At 38.0% G+C, this 16,007-nt stretch overlaps 2 protein-coding genes across 6 annotated transcripts in view; one reads left to right on the top strand and one right to left on the bottom strand.

The window, feature by feature from the left end:
• UBAC2 (UBA domain containing 2) overlaps positions 1 to 16,007 on the bottom strand; it is a 103,372-nt gene that overhangs the window by 42,830 nt on the left and 44,535 nt on the right. The window lies entirely within an intron of this gene.
• On the top strand, positions 2,340 to 13,096 carry GPR183 (G protein-coupled receptor 183). 2 transcript variants are annotated; one of them, XM_063345776.1, is made up of 3 exons: positions 2,345 to 2,417; positions 5,906 to 6,092; positions 10,228 to 13,096. In XM_063345776.1, exon 3 carries the CDS (start codon positions 10,265 to 10,267, stop codon positions 11,330 to 11,332), a length of 1,068 nt encoding a protein of 355 aa, XP_063201846.1. In that variant the 5' UTR covers positions 2,345 to 2,417; positions 5,906 to 6,092; positions 10,228 to 10,264; the 3' UTR covers positions 11,333 to 13,096. The 2 variants fall into 2 exon arrangements, with proteins under 2 accessions (XP_063201755.1, XP_063201846.1); XM_063345685.1 differs by lacking the exon at positions 5,906 to 6,092 and having other exon boundaries at positions 2,340 to 2,417.

Below are 16,007 nucleotides of genomic sequence, written 5' to 3'. Positions count from 1 at the left end.
GCTCTCTACATATGGCATTGTAAAGCTAAATCCAGTACCATTTGTAAACTGCTCAGAGTAGGGACTAAGAAAGCAGACAGAAAATAAATCATCACAGGCATCATGACGTACTGGTCAAAATATTAACTGCACTGCTTTGATGTCACCATCTCCGAAAGTAACAAATTAGTATATTAGTTTACATGTTACTCTCCTTGCATACCAAAACCAAAACAGTAAGCTTTTGCACACAAATTGTAAACCAAAACGTGTGTCACGCTTTTTGATAAACGCCATTTCTTGGTTTAAATGTTCAAATCCTGGGACAGTCAAGCAGATACTGAAGAAACAGCTGCTGTATAAGAACAGAAAACCAATAGCTAGAAGGATAAAGAGTATTATTTAGCTCAGGTAATTAACATCACATCATGCTAGGCTGGATTGGTAGCTAACACACCAGTATGACTCAAAGAGTACAATCTAGCAATGTATCTTAATCAAAGGAAGGCAGTATTTTATCAGATCAGAGCAGGAAATTCATATTGGCATTATTTTATAATGGTAAGGCTATTTTAAAATAAACATTTCCTTTAATATGAACCTGTGGTGCTAATGTCAGCCCTTGAGCAAAGACTACTACATGCTTGTGTATCTCAAAATTTGCCATTACTATGACGTATTTTTGCTGCTGGACAGGGAACCACATTGCAGGGAACCACACACGTACACTTTGTGTACATATGAAGCAAGTTCCCTGTGCAATTCCCCTTTAAACAGTCTTCAATTCTCCTGACTTCACGTAAAGGGAGCCTACTCTGTGATGAAGCTGAGTACTTAAAAAATAATTCAAAAACAAGAAAAGAAAAAAATCCAGAACAAGATCAGTAAGTTCTCTCAAAGACTTTCTGAATTTGGTGTTAGAAGATAAATGCCCCATAAAAAACGAGGATTGAGCTCTTCAGCTCCCTGGCATCTAAGGGGAATCAAGCCACGTCTGCACTGGGAGTTCAGCACCAGAAAAATCAGTGTATAGTGCCAACCAAAAGCTCCAAAAAGGCACAAAAGTAGCTCACAAGGCTCTACTTCATTCTGCTATAGCAAAAACATTTCCCATAAGATGAGGTACATGCAGTAAAGTTTAACTTTGTCATTAGACCTGTGTTTACTTCAGGCTTTCTGGTGAGATGGATGTGTTAGCTGAGATTGTATCTCTGCACACCTCCAACACCGCAATGTCTGCAAACGTCAGCTTGTGCCATGAACACAGCCCCAAGAGGCATTTTCAAAGAAGCATTCCACCCTCTGCATGGGGTGGACCTGCCAAAAATAGCATCATCATGCCTACTCACTGGGTCTTTAAAATCAGGCCACCAAATGAGGCCACTTTAAAGATAAATAGTCATGAACGATCAGTATGAGTTTTTGGGGAAAATCCCAGGTAACTCTCAACCACAGCCCCTAACAGCAAACGACAGGATTTTCCATCTATCTCTGATCTCCAAAACCCTCTTAACACACACACACACACACACTCTTCAACTCTTACATCAATGTTCTTTACCCAGAAACAAGGTTATTACCTCACAATTTGACATCCCATTCCTTTCCTATTCTCCAGCCACCCATTCTTATCAATATCATTTTAGGGGAATCAGATTTATATTTTAAAAGCTTTTTATCTTTAATGTATTTACCTTACATATGCAATATTAATATTATTATTATCCTTGCTCAAAATGCAGCGAACAGCTTACAAAGGCACACATCCTCATTAATCTCTCAAGCCACCGGAGTTCTTCAACTCCCTCATATATTTTCAAAGGGCATTTCTGTAAAGCCTCATCATTACGATACTAAAACAGTGCTGGGAATGCACAGGGGCTGTCAAGATGTCAGTTTTTACACAGCATCTCAGTATGTCTCAGGTCTGAGGTTTTCTTGTGCTGCGTCAGATCTGATCACTAAGAAGCAGTTTTAACACATGTAATGATCATGCAGCTCTTTGGTACAAACTAAATTTAAGTTATTTTTAAATGCAAATAGCATATAAACAAAGTTTTTTACTCAGGGATTTTATTTGGTCAACAATTAGTCACGTAAACCTCTGGGTAAAGTCCCTTCTATGAAAGTCAGTAATGCGTAACGTCGCAGGGGGACGGATGGGGAGGGTTGTTTCTAATTACTCTCTTCGAACAGACTAATTGTAAAAGGATTAAAAATAGATGCTTTCACATCCCATAAAACAGTAGGCAGCAAATCAAGACAGGCGTACAAACAAACGGTTGGTTTTTTTTTTTTTAAGCACTTGAAAAAACCTACCCCTCCCACAAAGACTCACGTAATCACTCTTGAAAACAATGTGCAAGGGTAAACTTTCGCAGTCAAGCCATCCTGCTAATGCCCTTAACTGCTCAGAGGATCCAAGAAGCTACAGATATGTAAGTACAGAAAAGAATTAATTATTTTTTTTCCCCACTGTACAACAGCAAACAATTCCAGAAAGATTATTTCTTTTTTTGCATTATACTGAATATTTTCATGTGGTAGGAAGGATAAGTCATCTTTGGATGGGAGAGACAAGGGTCGTGGAAGAAATTCTGTGATATTTTATGTTCACATATTAATATGCTGCCATTTAATTTTTATTTAAAGGATCTGTTGACCCGCAGCATCAAGAAGTTATTTCAAGTCCTTTCTTGTAATACAGTCTTCTGACAACCACAGGGAAACATTTGATAACTGCTTTAGCTTAGAGAATTTTTTTATCAGTAGTAATTTAAATTATACTAACACAGAAATAACTACTGTACAAGTAGTAAGGGAAGCACTGCAGTTCTTAAGCCATTCACTGAACCTCCCAGAATACTTTAATACTAGGAGAGAGCCTTAAAAGAAATCTGCACTATGGTCGTGAATGCACAGCTTGCTCTATCACATGCGGTCCTTGTCTTTGAAACAGCCTTTATTATCAGCGCAAGAAATCCTCAGTCACTCTTCTCACATCTAGATATTGCAACAGAATATTCTAAGAATTCAAAGTCTTATGAGTTAATTCCTCTTTTACCTTCTGACATGCATTTCTTTCAAAGTTTTTAGAAGGAATTATTTTTCTGATTCACAGTCACCAAACACCTTTCTCCTTATTACTCACCTTTATGCCACAAACCCAAAGAAATAGCACAAGTTATATGATTTTTTTACATTTTACCAATTAAAAAGGATCCATTTTTCCTAATATACTGGCAAAATAAGGCAAAACTGTTCAACAGACAATAACTCAACTATAATTTATCTTAAGAAACAGAGACGACGGCATGCATGCCTTTGAGCACAGAATACAAGAGGTCTGTCTAACATTTTCCTGGCTCCTCCTGAAGGGACAAGGGAATGGAAAACTTACTTGGCAATTAGTCTTTAAGAGCTCAAATCTCATCCCTTTCCATTTGAAAGACTGAAGAGTATGTATATGTGTAATGAATAATAAATTTAAGCTAGAGTTCGGAAGTCCTAATCCCTAAAATTAATAACTGTACCTGTACAGATTCCATATCACACAGAAAAAAAATAATATAGAAGGTGTGCATGTTTTCTAGTACTAAAATACAAATTGTTATTTGACCCCTTTTTTATTTCTGCTTGCAGAAATGTAATTGTCAGTGGCTTAGATTTTTGGCTTGTTTATTTGCTATATTTTAGGCTCTCTCCTTTTTACATTTAGTACACTTAGGCAAGTAAACTGAAGGGAGGTTAATCATCTCAGCATCAGCACGGCTCTTCACATTAACATGCATGTTTGGCAGAGATGATTTATGTTAGATAATTCTCACACTTTTGATAAGACGGATCACATTTGGAAAGAGATCCACCAGATAAGAGCAAGAATGTACACTTCAAATGACTTCCACTTTTTGTTTAACTAGTTATGCAGCATTGCAACTTGACTTCTTTATTTCCACTTCGCTTACTGTAGCTTCTATTATTTTTGAGCACCAAATGTAACCGTCATACAACTTTGCAAAATCTATAGTAATAGATAAATCTAGGACCATAAAGACCCCACAGTGTGTGCAAATTCTGTTAGGCACTTAATATTATAATTCTTCATAGCCATCATTAAGACCATTTCATTCATGAAATGCATACTTGGGATTCTCTGATGCGTGGCTTACAAATTTGGCTTTAGTACTCCAACAAAGCTGGGTCTGCACCAAGGAAGCAGTAGCCTGGAAACTATCTCACCAAAATTAGCTGTGGGTTGCGACCTGAGGATTCAGTCTTCAGGTCATTAGGCCTACTCGTCGTCATTTAGGACACAAAACTCAACAGCTTTTGAAAAAAGGTAAATTAACATAATGCATTAGAAGCATACGAGTGTTAAGGTTTTAGAAAGAAACAGGAAGCTTTAGGACACGCCTGTCTCTTGCCTCAACTTTTATTAAGCCACATGTACTTCCCAAGCTGCCAATAGATGCACCAAGATATATATACCTTTGCTTTATGTTCTTTCTCTATTAACAAAGCAGTCTGCTATGGGACTTAACACGCACACTTTTTAACATATATAACTTAGTGGAATCGAGCCTTTTTCTCAAACAGAAAAAACATTCTACAACAAATATCATTTTTATGATAAATTAGACATTCAAACAGTAAATATGAGTGGTCAAGGTCAAAAGAAAACAATTAATTTTAGAGATTAAGGAAAAAAAAACCCTACACAATGAGAGCACTGTATATTTCCCATCTTCTACTGTTTTTAAATGCTGGAAGACTTACACAGTTTACACCTATAGAGGACTGTAAACTAAGTAAATCCTCAAGTCAGGTGTTGCAGGGAAAGAGGAGTATCCCGACTAAGCCTTTTAACTCATTTATACTCTTCACACATACATGAACAGCATCATTCCCCAATACTGTGTGTTAAAGAAATACTGTTCATCCCTCTCGAAATGACTAAACCAAACTATGTACAGAGCCTAGGAGAGATCTTTACAATGATCTGCTGTGCCATCCCAAGAATTTAATTGGTATCTCTCTTAAATTAGCTACTGGGCAGATGGACCAGGTATTCACCTCCAAAGAACGAAAATTACGAAGAGAGGCAGGCAAATCACACATTAGATTACAATACCTAGTTAAAGCCTTTTACACGTTCCCTGTTCTGCTGAAAAGACAGATGGTGCTCTTTCAGCAAAAGCAAGAGATGAGAACAAGAAAAAAAACCCTCATTTAGCATACAGAGAGAGAGAGCGAGCTTTGTATCAGTGCTTGTACATAATCCAAACCCACGTAATCTAAGGTTGCCACAGTGCAATCGCTGGCTCATAGCTTAAGTCTATCCTTATTAATAGTTAAATGTATGTAACATTACGATCCTATATATAAAGCTCGTGATACATGAACATCTCTACGAATCAGGGCTTTGGGTTATGTAGTACTTGCAGCCTGGGGACACCATTCTGTTCATTTAACGCCTTTTGCACCGGGACTTTACTTTGAGCTGGGCTCTTGCATACTGCAGTATAAATGTAAAACAAATGAATAATGCCAGTTGAACATTTTAACAGAAAAACAATCATCTAAAACAACTTACTTTCCTTCTTTGATGAAATTACAAAATTGGCTTAGAAAGGCACCTGCACAGATTTCAGACATGCTAGATTTTCTGAGCACCTTGACAACGGTACTGTGATTTTTTTGCACAAGTGGATACTTTTGCTATCAAGCACCAAGAAAGCACACAGAATAGATTAAAAGCTGGCTAACTATCAAATCTCATGAAGTGATTGGTTAAAGAAAAACTTTTTTCCATTTGTGATCAGAAAGCAAATACAATGCTAAGACTTGAAATGGCAAGTGAGAGAGAACAACCTACACTGGTTGCAAGCCTGGGCACAATATTAAAATTAATTTTAAACTCTCCCAGGTGTAAGGTCCAGCCAGGTAGAAGCAGAAAGCATTGGCCATGCCCCTAGACTGGAGATATCCTAGGACACAGTGAATCTGAAAAGTACTCCGGGATCACAATGAACTAACATCCCAAGCTTGCAGAGCAATGCTACACAACTGTCTTGGACACCTAATCAACCGAGCAGAAAAAGCAGGGGCGAGTGGTGAGTATGCTGCCAGGTACACCAATACCAGGAGGCATCTGAAACCCCACCTCCCGCGTGGGACTAAGCTGGGGTTAGAACAGATGTCACAGGACTATTTTGCCTTGCGGTGAGACATTTGACAAGTTCACCTTGAATTGCCAAAACCATGGGATTGTATAAAGAGGAAAGGCTCCACAAAAACAGCAACTGCAAATTAATTTTAGAGAAATTGAAATAAGAGACACCCACATATTTTTTAACAGGGAGGCTGACTGACCAAAAAATACAATACAAATAGCTAATTCTTTTTCTCTTCAGCTCTCCACATCAAGACCAAACAGCATTTTGGAAAATATGCTTTAGATGAAGAGTAAGTGGAATCTATACACAAATAACTAAAATAATAACATAACCTGGATATTAGAAGTCGTCACATTAAGTGAGTAAAGGGTCTCTTTGCACTACAACTTCCTACACCTGTGTTATTGAGCATTGTGTGTCTGCAGACTCCAGAAAAAGTAAAAATCTGAAGAACCTTCTTTACAATACCAATATGAAGAGAGTAATTTCAAATATTTATGCCTTAAAATTTCACATGTACCTCTATGCCAAAAAACTGTGGCAATGTTTTCTAAAATGATTAAATTGGTAAAGTAAATTAATGAAATATATTTTTTTTTCAAAGATGTAATTTAAATTACTATTGTTAATAAACTCAGAAAGCCACTGGGGAGGGATATTCAATCCAACAACCTAGAAGAGCAAGCATTCTGGTAGTGGTTCTAGAGTATAGCTTCGACAATGCATCTGGATCCATGACATTAAATGGCCATGTTCTCTTAAGATATTCAGTCACACAGCTCATTAAAATCACTAAGAATCAAGTCCACCTAGTTTGAGGTTTGCAGCAGTAAGGAGGTAACATTCTCCATTTTTGCTCAAAGAATGCAAAACACGGGAAAAGTACACAAAATGGGCGTGCTGTTGTTTTTTCAGTTACATGCTGTAGAGGATGGCATATGCTCTGTAAATATAATAAGCTCATCACTGAGGATCGCTTCCAAGAAATAAACCGCAACCTGACACAAGGAATAGGACTCAAAGAAAAAGGTCTTGTTTTACTTAATAGTCTGCACACTTTTTAGGAAGAAAGTGTTTTTTTTTAAAAGCAGCCCTGTTCAAGATTGACCAGAAAAAGTGAAATACCTGCTGAGGTGAATGGAGTTTATCCAACAACAGTAAGAGCTCAGATGTACAAAGAAGTTAGCATAGTTTAGGTGATGCACATTAAATTGTCAGATGCCAGCAGCTTTATCATCTGTTTAGGCCCCAAACCAGATACAGTATTTTGAGGTTGTTTTTTTTTAAAAATAAAATTAAATATATTCAGGTAATATAGCACCTAGACACTACGGTGACTGCTCAAAAATGCCCATACATACCTACATATAGAGAAAATACTAATACTCATCTAGAGTATTATAAAATGTGCTCCCTATATTAACAGTCAAGATATTTGGGGGATAACAGAGGATCAGAAAGAACACTTTCCCCACTCAGGGCTGACTCCCACAGCCGGCAGAAGAGCCGGCTGACATCCTCCGTAAAGGAGCACAGCTTAGCTGACGTGCACACTGCCCCAGAAGGCGCAAGAGCTGTGGTCCTCCAGTTTTCTTCTCATCTCTTGGTGGCCAGTTTGTCCTGCCATGGAACTGCTCCCCACGTATATCCCTGCTGGGACCATGGATGGACACAAACACTCTCTCAGCTAAGACTCCTCAATATAGCCATGGTTCTATGTGAGGGTGAACATCCTAGTTTGAGCAACAGAGTAATTTGTTACATTAAAGATCCTACTAATGTGAGTTTTATGAAATTCTACTCTTGACGTTAAAAAAAAAAAAAAATCACTGAAATTTCAGACTTTTTCCTAAACCATAGTTAAATGCATTTGTATAATATTTATTCTACATTTTACAAACATTTATAGAAAGTCAAAAGAATGGACATGACAATTATGCAGATTATTATTTATGAACCCAAACTATTACAACTTTACAGTGAAAACACAATTAGGCAGTTAATATGCTGTAGCTAGTTACTGCAATAGAACTGTTTATCATAAATGTTAGATTATTCTTCCGTACATAAGTTTAAAAAATTATTTTACCTAAATTTCAAGGGAGATGTCATGCTGGGAGTGTGAATAAGTAATCAGAAGCATTTAAATATGAGAAACGAAACAAAATATCTTATTGATTCTTATCCAGGTGCCCACACCATTTTCTGCAAAAAGCAGTCTGTTACACTTACATAAAACAAGAGCCATCCTACACACTTCTGTAAAGAAAAAGACAAAACAGGAGGAAAGTATACCAGAATTATCCTCAGGGTAATTACTACTGTATTAATCAATCATCAAACACACCACCACCAAGATACCATAAACAATGCAGAATTAACCACTGCGCTACAGCTGGAGTTGCTGTTTAATCCCTTTATTCAAACCACAAACATCCCAGTTCAGATTTGACTTCTAACCCTGACTGCAGTATTCCCACCTCTTGACACATGGTACATACTTCATGGGTATCAAAAAAATCAGAACATTGTACATCTATCAGTCAGAAATCACTTACCTGTCTTTCCTACTGCCTGTGCAACACAGCAAATATAGACTTCATATACTACGTGGATGCTAAATTTCTTCCTTAAACATACGTAATATAACTCATTCATGTATTTTAATACACATCATTCACTATCCACAGGTTCACTGTTTACAGAGAACCTTGTGCACCCCTGCTAATCTCTCCAGATTGGCTTATAATACAGTAGATGTTACAGGTACACTAATTGTGAACAATCTGAAATAAGTAGGACAATCTCCTCAAAACATGAAAGAAGATACTGATCTTTTAATGCTTTCACAAGTTAATAAAAGGATAATGAATACTTTCTAAAGTGTGTAGCTTAAAATCCTTAAAACTGAGAAGTACCTTCCAGCAAGACTTTTTTTTTTAATGTACAACAAGCTACAGTTGTTTGTAAATATTGAGTGTTGAAAGGCAGATCCTCAGAAATAACATAGAAATTTTAAATTAAAGGTACCAGACAGACTTAAAACTCAGGTTACAACAGCTTTTCTCTCCAGATAGTATTTTGCATTAAAGCAGAAGCGATCTTGTTTTAACTGCTGTTTTAATCCATAATTTTGCAGAACAGCTGCCCAAGGAGTAACGTTAGATGCCCTATCCTTTCCAACATTTATGGTTACACTATCCAACTGTCAGGTAACAACACACCTAAGAAATAATTTGCACTGGAAGCAATATCAACAGGATGGGGTCCTTTCCATTTCTGAAATTCTGCTGGATCATTTTTTATATTTTTAAGTCCCCCGAATCACTGCCACTTTGCATTGCAGCTCTTCCATGCTACTTCTGACTGTGCAGGTTAAACAATTTCAAAGATCTACTAAACTGAAAACGTGTGAAATATTTCAGCTGGATTATCTCTCTTTTGCAGCACCACTAAAGACTGACTAAAGTCTTAAGAATTTCTGTACGTAACAATATTTAAATTAGATTCCAGAAGCCAATTCTTAAAACTACTATTAAACAAGCTGAATTATTATAATATAAGAATGCTGAAAAAATTTAGTTTCTCTAAACAAGTTAAACCATCACAACATGAATTGTTAGAAACAAAAACTCCCTAAAAGTTAACTGAAACACATCTGAAAGATTTTTTTCTGCTTGTCTGACCCTTGGTGCCTTCATATGATCCTTTACCACGTGGTTTCTTCAGACTCCTTTTTCCTCTCAGGTTGCTTTAAACAGTCTCCCACCTCCTGACCATCAATAAACTTCACTTTCCAAGTACACTAGATTTTGTTTATTGTTTTGCCTCCTGTCTTATTTTTTTCAGGAGAGAAGGAATTGGGGTCAAAACAAAAAAAGCCAAAAAGAGCCATCTTTTTGTTTGTTTGTTTTCGGAAGGAGCCTTGAAAAGTATTTCACCATAATGAAGTTTCATTTCAATTTTTTTTTTACAATCTTGCCTTTTGCAACAGAGGTTGGCCGTTGTTATGGAGCAAATTCTATCCACATTTCATTACAAAACGTTCCTTTTTTTTTTTTTTTCATATTAGGTCTACTGAGCTTCCTGCAACAACAGTGGTTACAGAAATGGACGCTTTCACAGCTTTTGAGACAAACAGTTCCACCTGTGACTTATATGAGCACAAAGATACAGCACGGATACTACTGTCTGTCTTCTACAGCTCAATCTTAATTCTTGGGGTGCTTGGAAACACCATTGCCCTCACCGTCATTTTTAAAAACAGGAAGAAGATCAACTCCACTACCCTCTATTCCACAAATCTCGTCTTCTCCGATCTCCTGTTCTGTATCGCCTTGCCTACAAGGATAGCCTACTACGCCATGGGATTTCACTGGCCATTTGGAGAAGCATTATGCCGAATAACCGCCCTCTTGTTCTATATCAACACCTACGCAGGTGTAAACTTCATGACGTGTTTGAGCATTGACAGGTTTTTCGCCGTCGTCCACCCCTTCCGATACAAGATCAGGAGGATTAAATATGCCAAGGGGATTTGTGTTTTTATCTGGTTTCTTGTATTTAGTCAAACTTTCCCGTTACTCATACAACCCATGTCACAGGAAGAAAAAGAAAGGACTACGTGTATGGAATATCCAAACTTTGAAAAAATAGCACATCTACCATTTATACTTCTTGCTGCCTGTTTAGTAGGGTACCTTATTCCCCTGGGGATCATACTATTTTGTTACTCTCAAATTAGCTGCAAACTTTTTCAAACAGCTAAGGAAAATCCACTGACTGAAAAATCGGGGATAAACAAAAAAGCCATCAATACAATCATATTTGTAATTATAGTGTTCATCATCTGCTTTACCCCTTATCATGTTGCAATCATACAACACATGATTAAGAAGCTTCAGAATGAACCCTCCTGCACTGAAAATAAAATTTTCCAGAAGTCACTCCATTATACCGTGTTTTTGATGAATTTTAACTGCTGCCTAGATCCCTTCATCTATTTCTTTGCATGCAAAGGATACAAGAGAACTGTAATGAAAATACTGAGACGACAAGTGAGCGTATCAATTTCAAGCGCTGCCAGGTCACATCACGAAGAAAGCTCACGCGACGTGGGAGAAACACAAATGACGGTACTTGCAAAATCTTCCAATGGAAAGCTACCTGAAAAATAAAGTCTGTAGCATGGCACAGTGAAGGAAGCTTAAAAGTCCAGGGTCTACAGTAAAACACTCTTAGTGCTCCCTGTACAGCAGCTTAAGTAAGATTCCTTTTCTCAGGGTGTCAGGAAATCAAGGAGTGATGTTGGACTGAAAAAGAATTGTCATAGAACAGCAGGAAAAATCAGCATTATAATTTCCTAGCTGCATCATTTTGACTGATCTCATTATATTTTCCAGGAAATATGCACCACTGTGAATGTTCCAATTCTGTACTGCACATACATATGCCTGGATGTTATTAACTCAAGCAAAGACTCCATTTACAGTTTAACTGGGTGTCTGAGGAAGGATTAAACAAAAATAGCTTACAATTCAGACTGACGACAACCAGAACGTCTGAGAATTGCAAGACCTCTACCTGAGCTCCAACTACAGCAATGGCTTTGTTAGCTAAGCCACACAAGCAAAGGAATCAAACTTGGAGATAAAATGGACAATTTCTGTGCACGTTTGACTGTCACAAGTGCTTAGTTTATAGCCCTTTGGAGGTGAAACTGCATTTTAGAGTATTTGGAGCATGAATGTCTTATTGGATAATTCACATAGATGACATTGTTAAATGTAATAGATGAAAAGTTAATGAACTGTTTGGTTCTCCCCACACTGAATATCCCCTGTATGTTAAATCACTCATATTTGCAAGGTTTATTATCTCTTTACCCCTTCTCCTAAAGGAGGACTTTTCTTTCTAGTGTGTATTGTAAAGAGTCTCTACTCTAGTTGTATATAAATTATTTATAAACACAAAAAATAAGTTCAAGCAAGAGACTGTAATATGAAAACTGCACCGTTTCAGCTAAAAGAGCAGCAATACAGGGTTCTTCAGGACTTGTGCTGAAGTCAGACACGGACACAAGACAAATGCTTTAGAAACAGGAATAAGCGTTCACAGTTGAAGTCGTCAAAAAGTAAATTAATGGGTAATTCTGATGGTGTGAGATGACCACATCTTTTTAAGCGCTGTTTACCCGAGAGATCAGTAAATGAGAGCAGCAGATTGGCTGGGAAAGAACGAGCTTTCCCATCACGCCTTCCCACAGCGTATCTCGGATCCCTTTGGGCACAGTGAAATTGGGCCAGGAAAGAGACCAAATGACTTAAACACATCCTGCTGGAATCGGCTCAATACCAGTTGAGTATCCAGGATGCAAGCCCTGGGTTCCTGCTGTTGTGCCCTTCCGTCATGTATCAGTTTCCTTCCCTACTTTATTCCTGGCCCCCATGTCTCTTCTTTTGTCTTTTATCTTATTAATATGCCTTCATCTGCCAACAGCATTTGGTAATTGCACCATGAGGTTGTGATGGAAAAGGAAAATCAAAGAACACCTAATAATTACTGGTAACAGCTATGCCACATGTCAGAATAAATGTTATTTATTGCAGCTGTATCTCTCTGGCATTGAGGTTGTAGGGGAAGTCAAACAAACATAGTTACACTTGTCATCTTTGCAGTTCCTTCCTTCCTCACATTGACCTCTGCCTACCTGCAAACATGGAAGGGTCATATCTGAACACCAGCACAGAGACATTAAATTAACAATTACTTTCTTATTGGAAAGAAAATGCAAAACCCCCTATATTTCGTACCACTTAAGATTGTCAAAATTGATTTTCTAAAAAGACACTATGCACCTACAGAAAAACGAAGTAAGAAAAAAATCACTTTTAACGGGAGAAGTTCTACTTAATTCTGTATGCTATAGCAGTTCTGTTCTTGTCTGCTTTTTAATAAACTATTTTAAAATATTATTTAAGAATTTGTTACTATTGGAGTAAGCAAATGATAACCTGATAAAACCACAGACAGACTGCTCATGGATACCTAGAAGCTGTAGAAATAAAATATCCGTATTATTAACATCACACCAGTACAAGCTCATTTTATTCTAATGTGTTTTTTTATTTTGATATGCATTTCATCTAACTGTGATTATAAAACCTTAAAGGCAAGAAGTATTTGTCTGTAAAATATAACTCAAATATTATTATCTCCACCACATAATGCAGATACTTGTTCTCTTCTAAGTGGAAACAAAGTTAAGATCTGAATTGAAAATCTTTCTCTATCCCTGTTTTCTCATATTAGCAATTCTGTTATTTTCAAGTTTAGACTTTTTTTTATAAATCACATCAACACATTCTCAAACAGCTACCTTTAAATCCAAATACTAGTTTTGCTCTAATAAACCATAGAGTGTTGGTCCAGTTACATATGGGTTTGATAAAAGCTGGTTTTTTCTCCTTATTTTAATATTTCTCAAATGCTGAAGAAACCAATAAAATAAAAACCTTTACAAGCTAAAATAAGCACAGCTTCCTGACAAGAACAGAGGCACAGACAGTGACAATTTATAGCTGTGGCAGCTGATGCCACTGCTTCCCCTCACAACTTGTCCGCACGCACTCACAGCTCGTGCACACTCGTATCAATGAGGAGCCTCTTTTCTGTGTGCTTATCTGAAACCGCCAAAAGTAGGGGTGGTGGTTTCAGCTGGCCTGGGACACTGCATTGAAGTTGTTCAGAGAGCATCTGTCCTACTTCTTCTCCCAGCCGTGCTGTGGGGCTGGTAGCCACCACCAGAGAGATGGTAACAAGCTGCTGCACGGGAGCAAGTGAGAGCAGTAATACTGAAAACTTGCAGATGTTCTCAAACAACTGATTTTCTTCAGGATGCCCTAATTCATTCATCCCACTGGTACTCTTCCCCCAGTACTGTTTGTTGGAGTATTTTTACAATCGCAGTTCCCTGCAGTGGCACACCTCAGGTCCCTCTCCTCCTGCCTGCTGCATAGACATGAATAAAGGGGGTAAAGCCATACCTGGTATCTCTTTTCCTCTTATACTCTTTTTCTTACTTATACACTAAGTATATAACAAACGTGTCTGTCTTAAAAGACGTGAGCATGCCATGCCACGCAACATACGGCTGAAGCAGTATGAGCTTTGCAAAAGAAAATGAGCTTTTGCTTTGGCAAAAGCTTTTGATACATTCTAGGAAATGCCCCCTTCTTCGTGAAAGGCTGGGTAATGGTCATACAGATCCGGAGCTCACTCACCCTTTTCGCATATAAATAAAGCAACTGACAAGTAGCAGCGGGTTCAAATGGCTTGCTCCTTATCAGGATCTGATTGAAGTTCTTCAGAGAAACTGGGTCTCTTTGGAGGATGAAGACCAGTCAGGATCTTAAAACTCGCATTCATGACAAAACAATAGAGTATCTTTTAACTCTACACTTTGGAGTGCAGGGCTGGGGCAGTTGCTAAGAGGACTCCACCTAGACTACGTGTCCACTGCTGATATCTCTCTCAATCTTACCTGGTAGGAAATATGACAGAGCACATAGAAATAAAAATGATGATGGGGGTCAAATGGTACATTTTGGCTGTGTCTGTTCCAAGTCCAGAAAAGAAAGTTGTATAGACACGTGTTGTTGAACACATGACAAAGTGAAGGTGCATCATGTGAAAAAACCCGGAACAGAAATGCATTTTCAGCAAAAGAGCATTTAGTACCTTCATGTTTTCTTTCGCTGAGAATGCAAAACTAAGGAGTACTACTGCAAGTGTTCAGACAGGTTCCTTCAGCCACCTTGGGTTTGAAGATATTGAAGCCTAACTCAAAGTGTGGAGATAAAAAACACAATCTTCTGTGGCTTACAGTCCCAGCAGAAGAGGACAAGTATTCCCCAAGGCATCGCTGCCTGACTCTTTTGGCTTTGGCCCTGAAAGCTATGCAGATGAGGAACCTCTCAGCAACATGGTGATCTCCTAGCAAAAGACAGCAACTGTCCAAAATGGTAAACACACTACCACAAATAACACGATTCCTGAAGGTGGTTAATAAACCCTCTTAAAGCAGGAAGCTCATTATTACAAGGAATAAAATAGAGGGGTTTGTGTTTGGTTTTTTTTTTTTTAAACAGATGTTGCATTAAAGACTATCTTTGTTCTCAAACTCAAAAGCTTACAGGTAAGCAAGGAACGAACAGACTAATAATAGAAGGAAACGATGAGACAGCCTGCAAGATAAGAAAAATGGGGTGCAACTGAAGAGAAGCTGCGCCTTACATGACCAATTTTGGAGGAACTGAAAAGCAGTGACGTACTCTGTCTCTTCTGTCTCCACATTTGTGGTACAGAGCAGGGGAAGAACTTGAGACAAACTAAGGTTTGTATCTTACAGTATCCCGCTGTGCTGGCTCAATACAGACAAGGTCAACAGACACCAAGAATCACTAAAAACCATCCAATTCTTCTGAGTGAAATATTTCCTAATATAGTCTTGGCTAAGCCACAGCCTGCAGACTAAGGCTATGGTACAAAATGAACTCAGCCAAGCTGCAGCCCTTTTGTAAAGAAAAACAGGGGAATTGCTGTTTGTGTAGTAAATGCTCAGACATATTTCCTCAATTTTTTTTTTTCCCCCTCAGAATACTCTCTTGGCTTCCTGTAGTGTCTAACTTCGGATGTCCTGAGGCAGATGTCTCATTTTTGCACAGGACAGTCCTCAATTAATTTTTCTTCCATCAGCCTGTCTGGCCCCTTTTTGAACTCAAATAAAATTTCTGTGCCTGCAACATCTTGCAGCAAGAAGTCCCACAGTCTAACTATCCATGGTGTGAGCAG

Source organism: Chroicocephalus ridibundus, chromosome 1 (assembly GCF_963924245.1).
Source record: "Chroicocephalus ridibundus chromosome 1, bChrRid1.1, whole genome shotgun sequence".
NCBI classification, from domain to species: Eukaryota; Metazoa; Chordata; class Aves; order Charadriiformes; family Laridae; genus Chroicocephalus; species Chroicocephalus ridibundus.
Note: the sequence above shows the minus strand (reverse complement) of the source record. Positions and strands in the feature narration are given on the sequence as shown.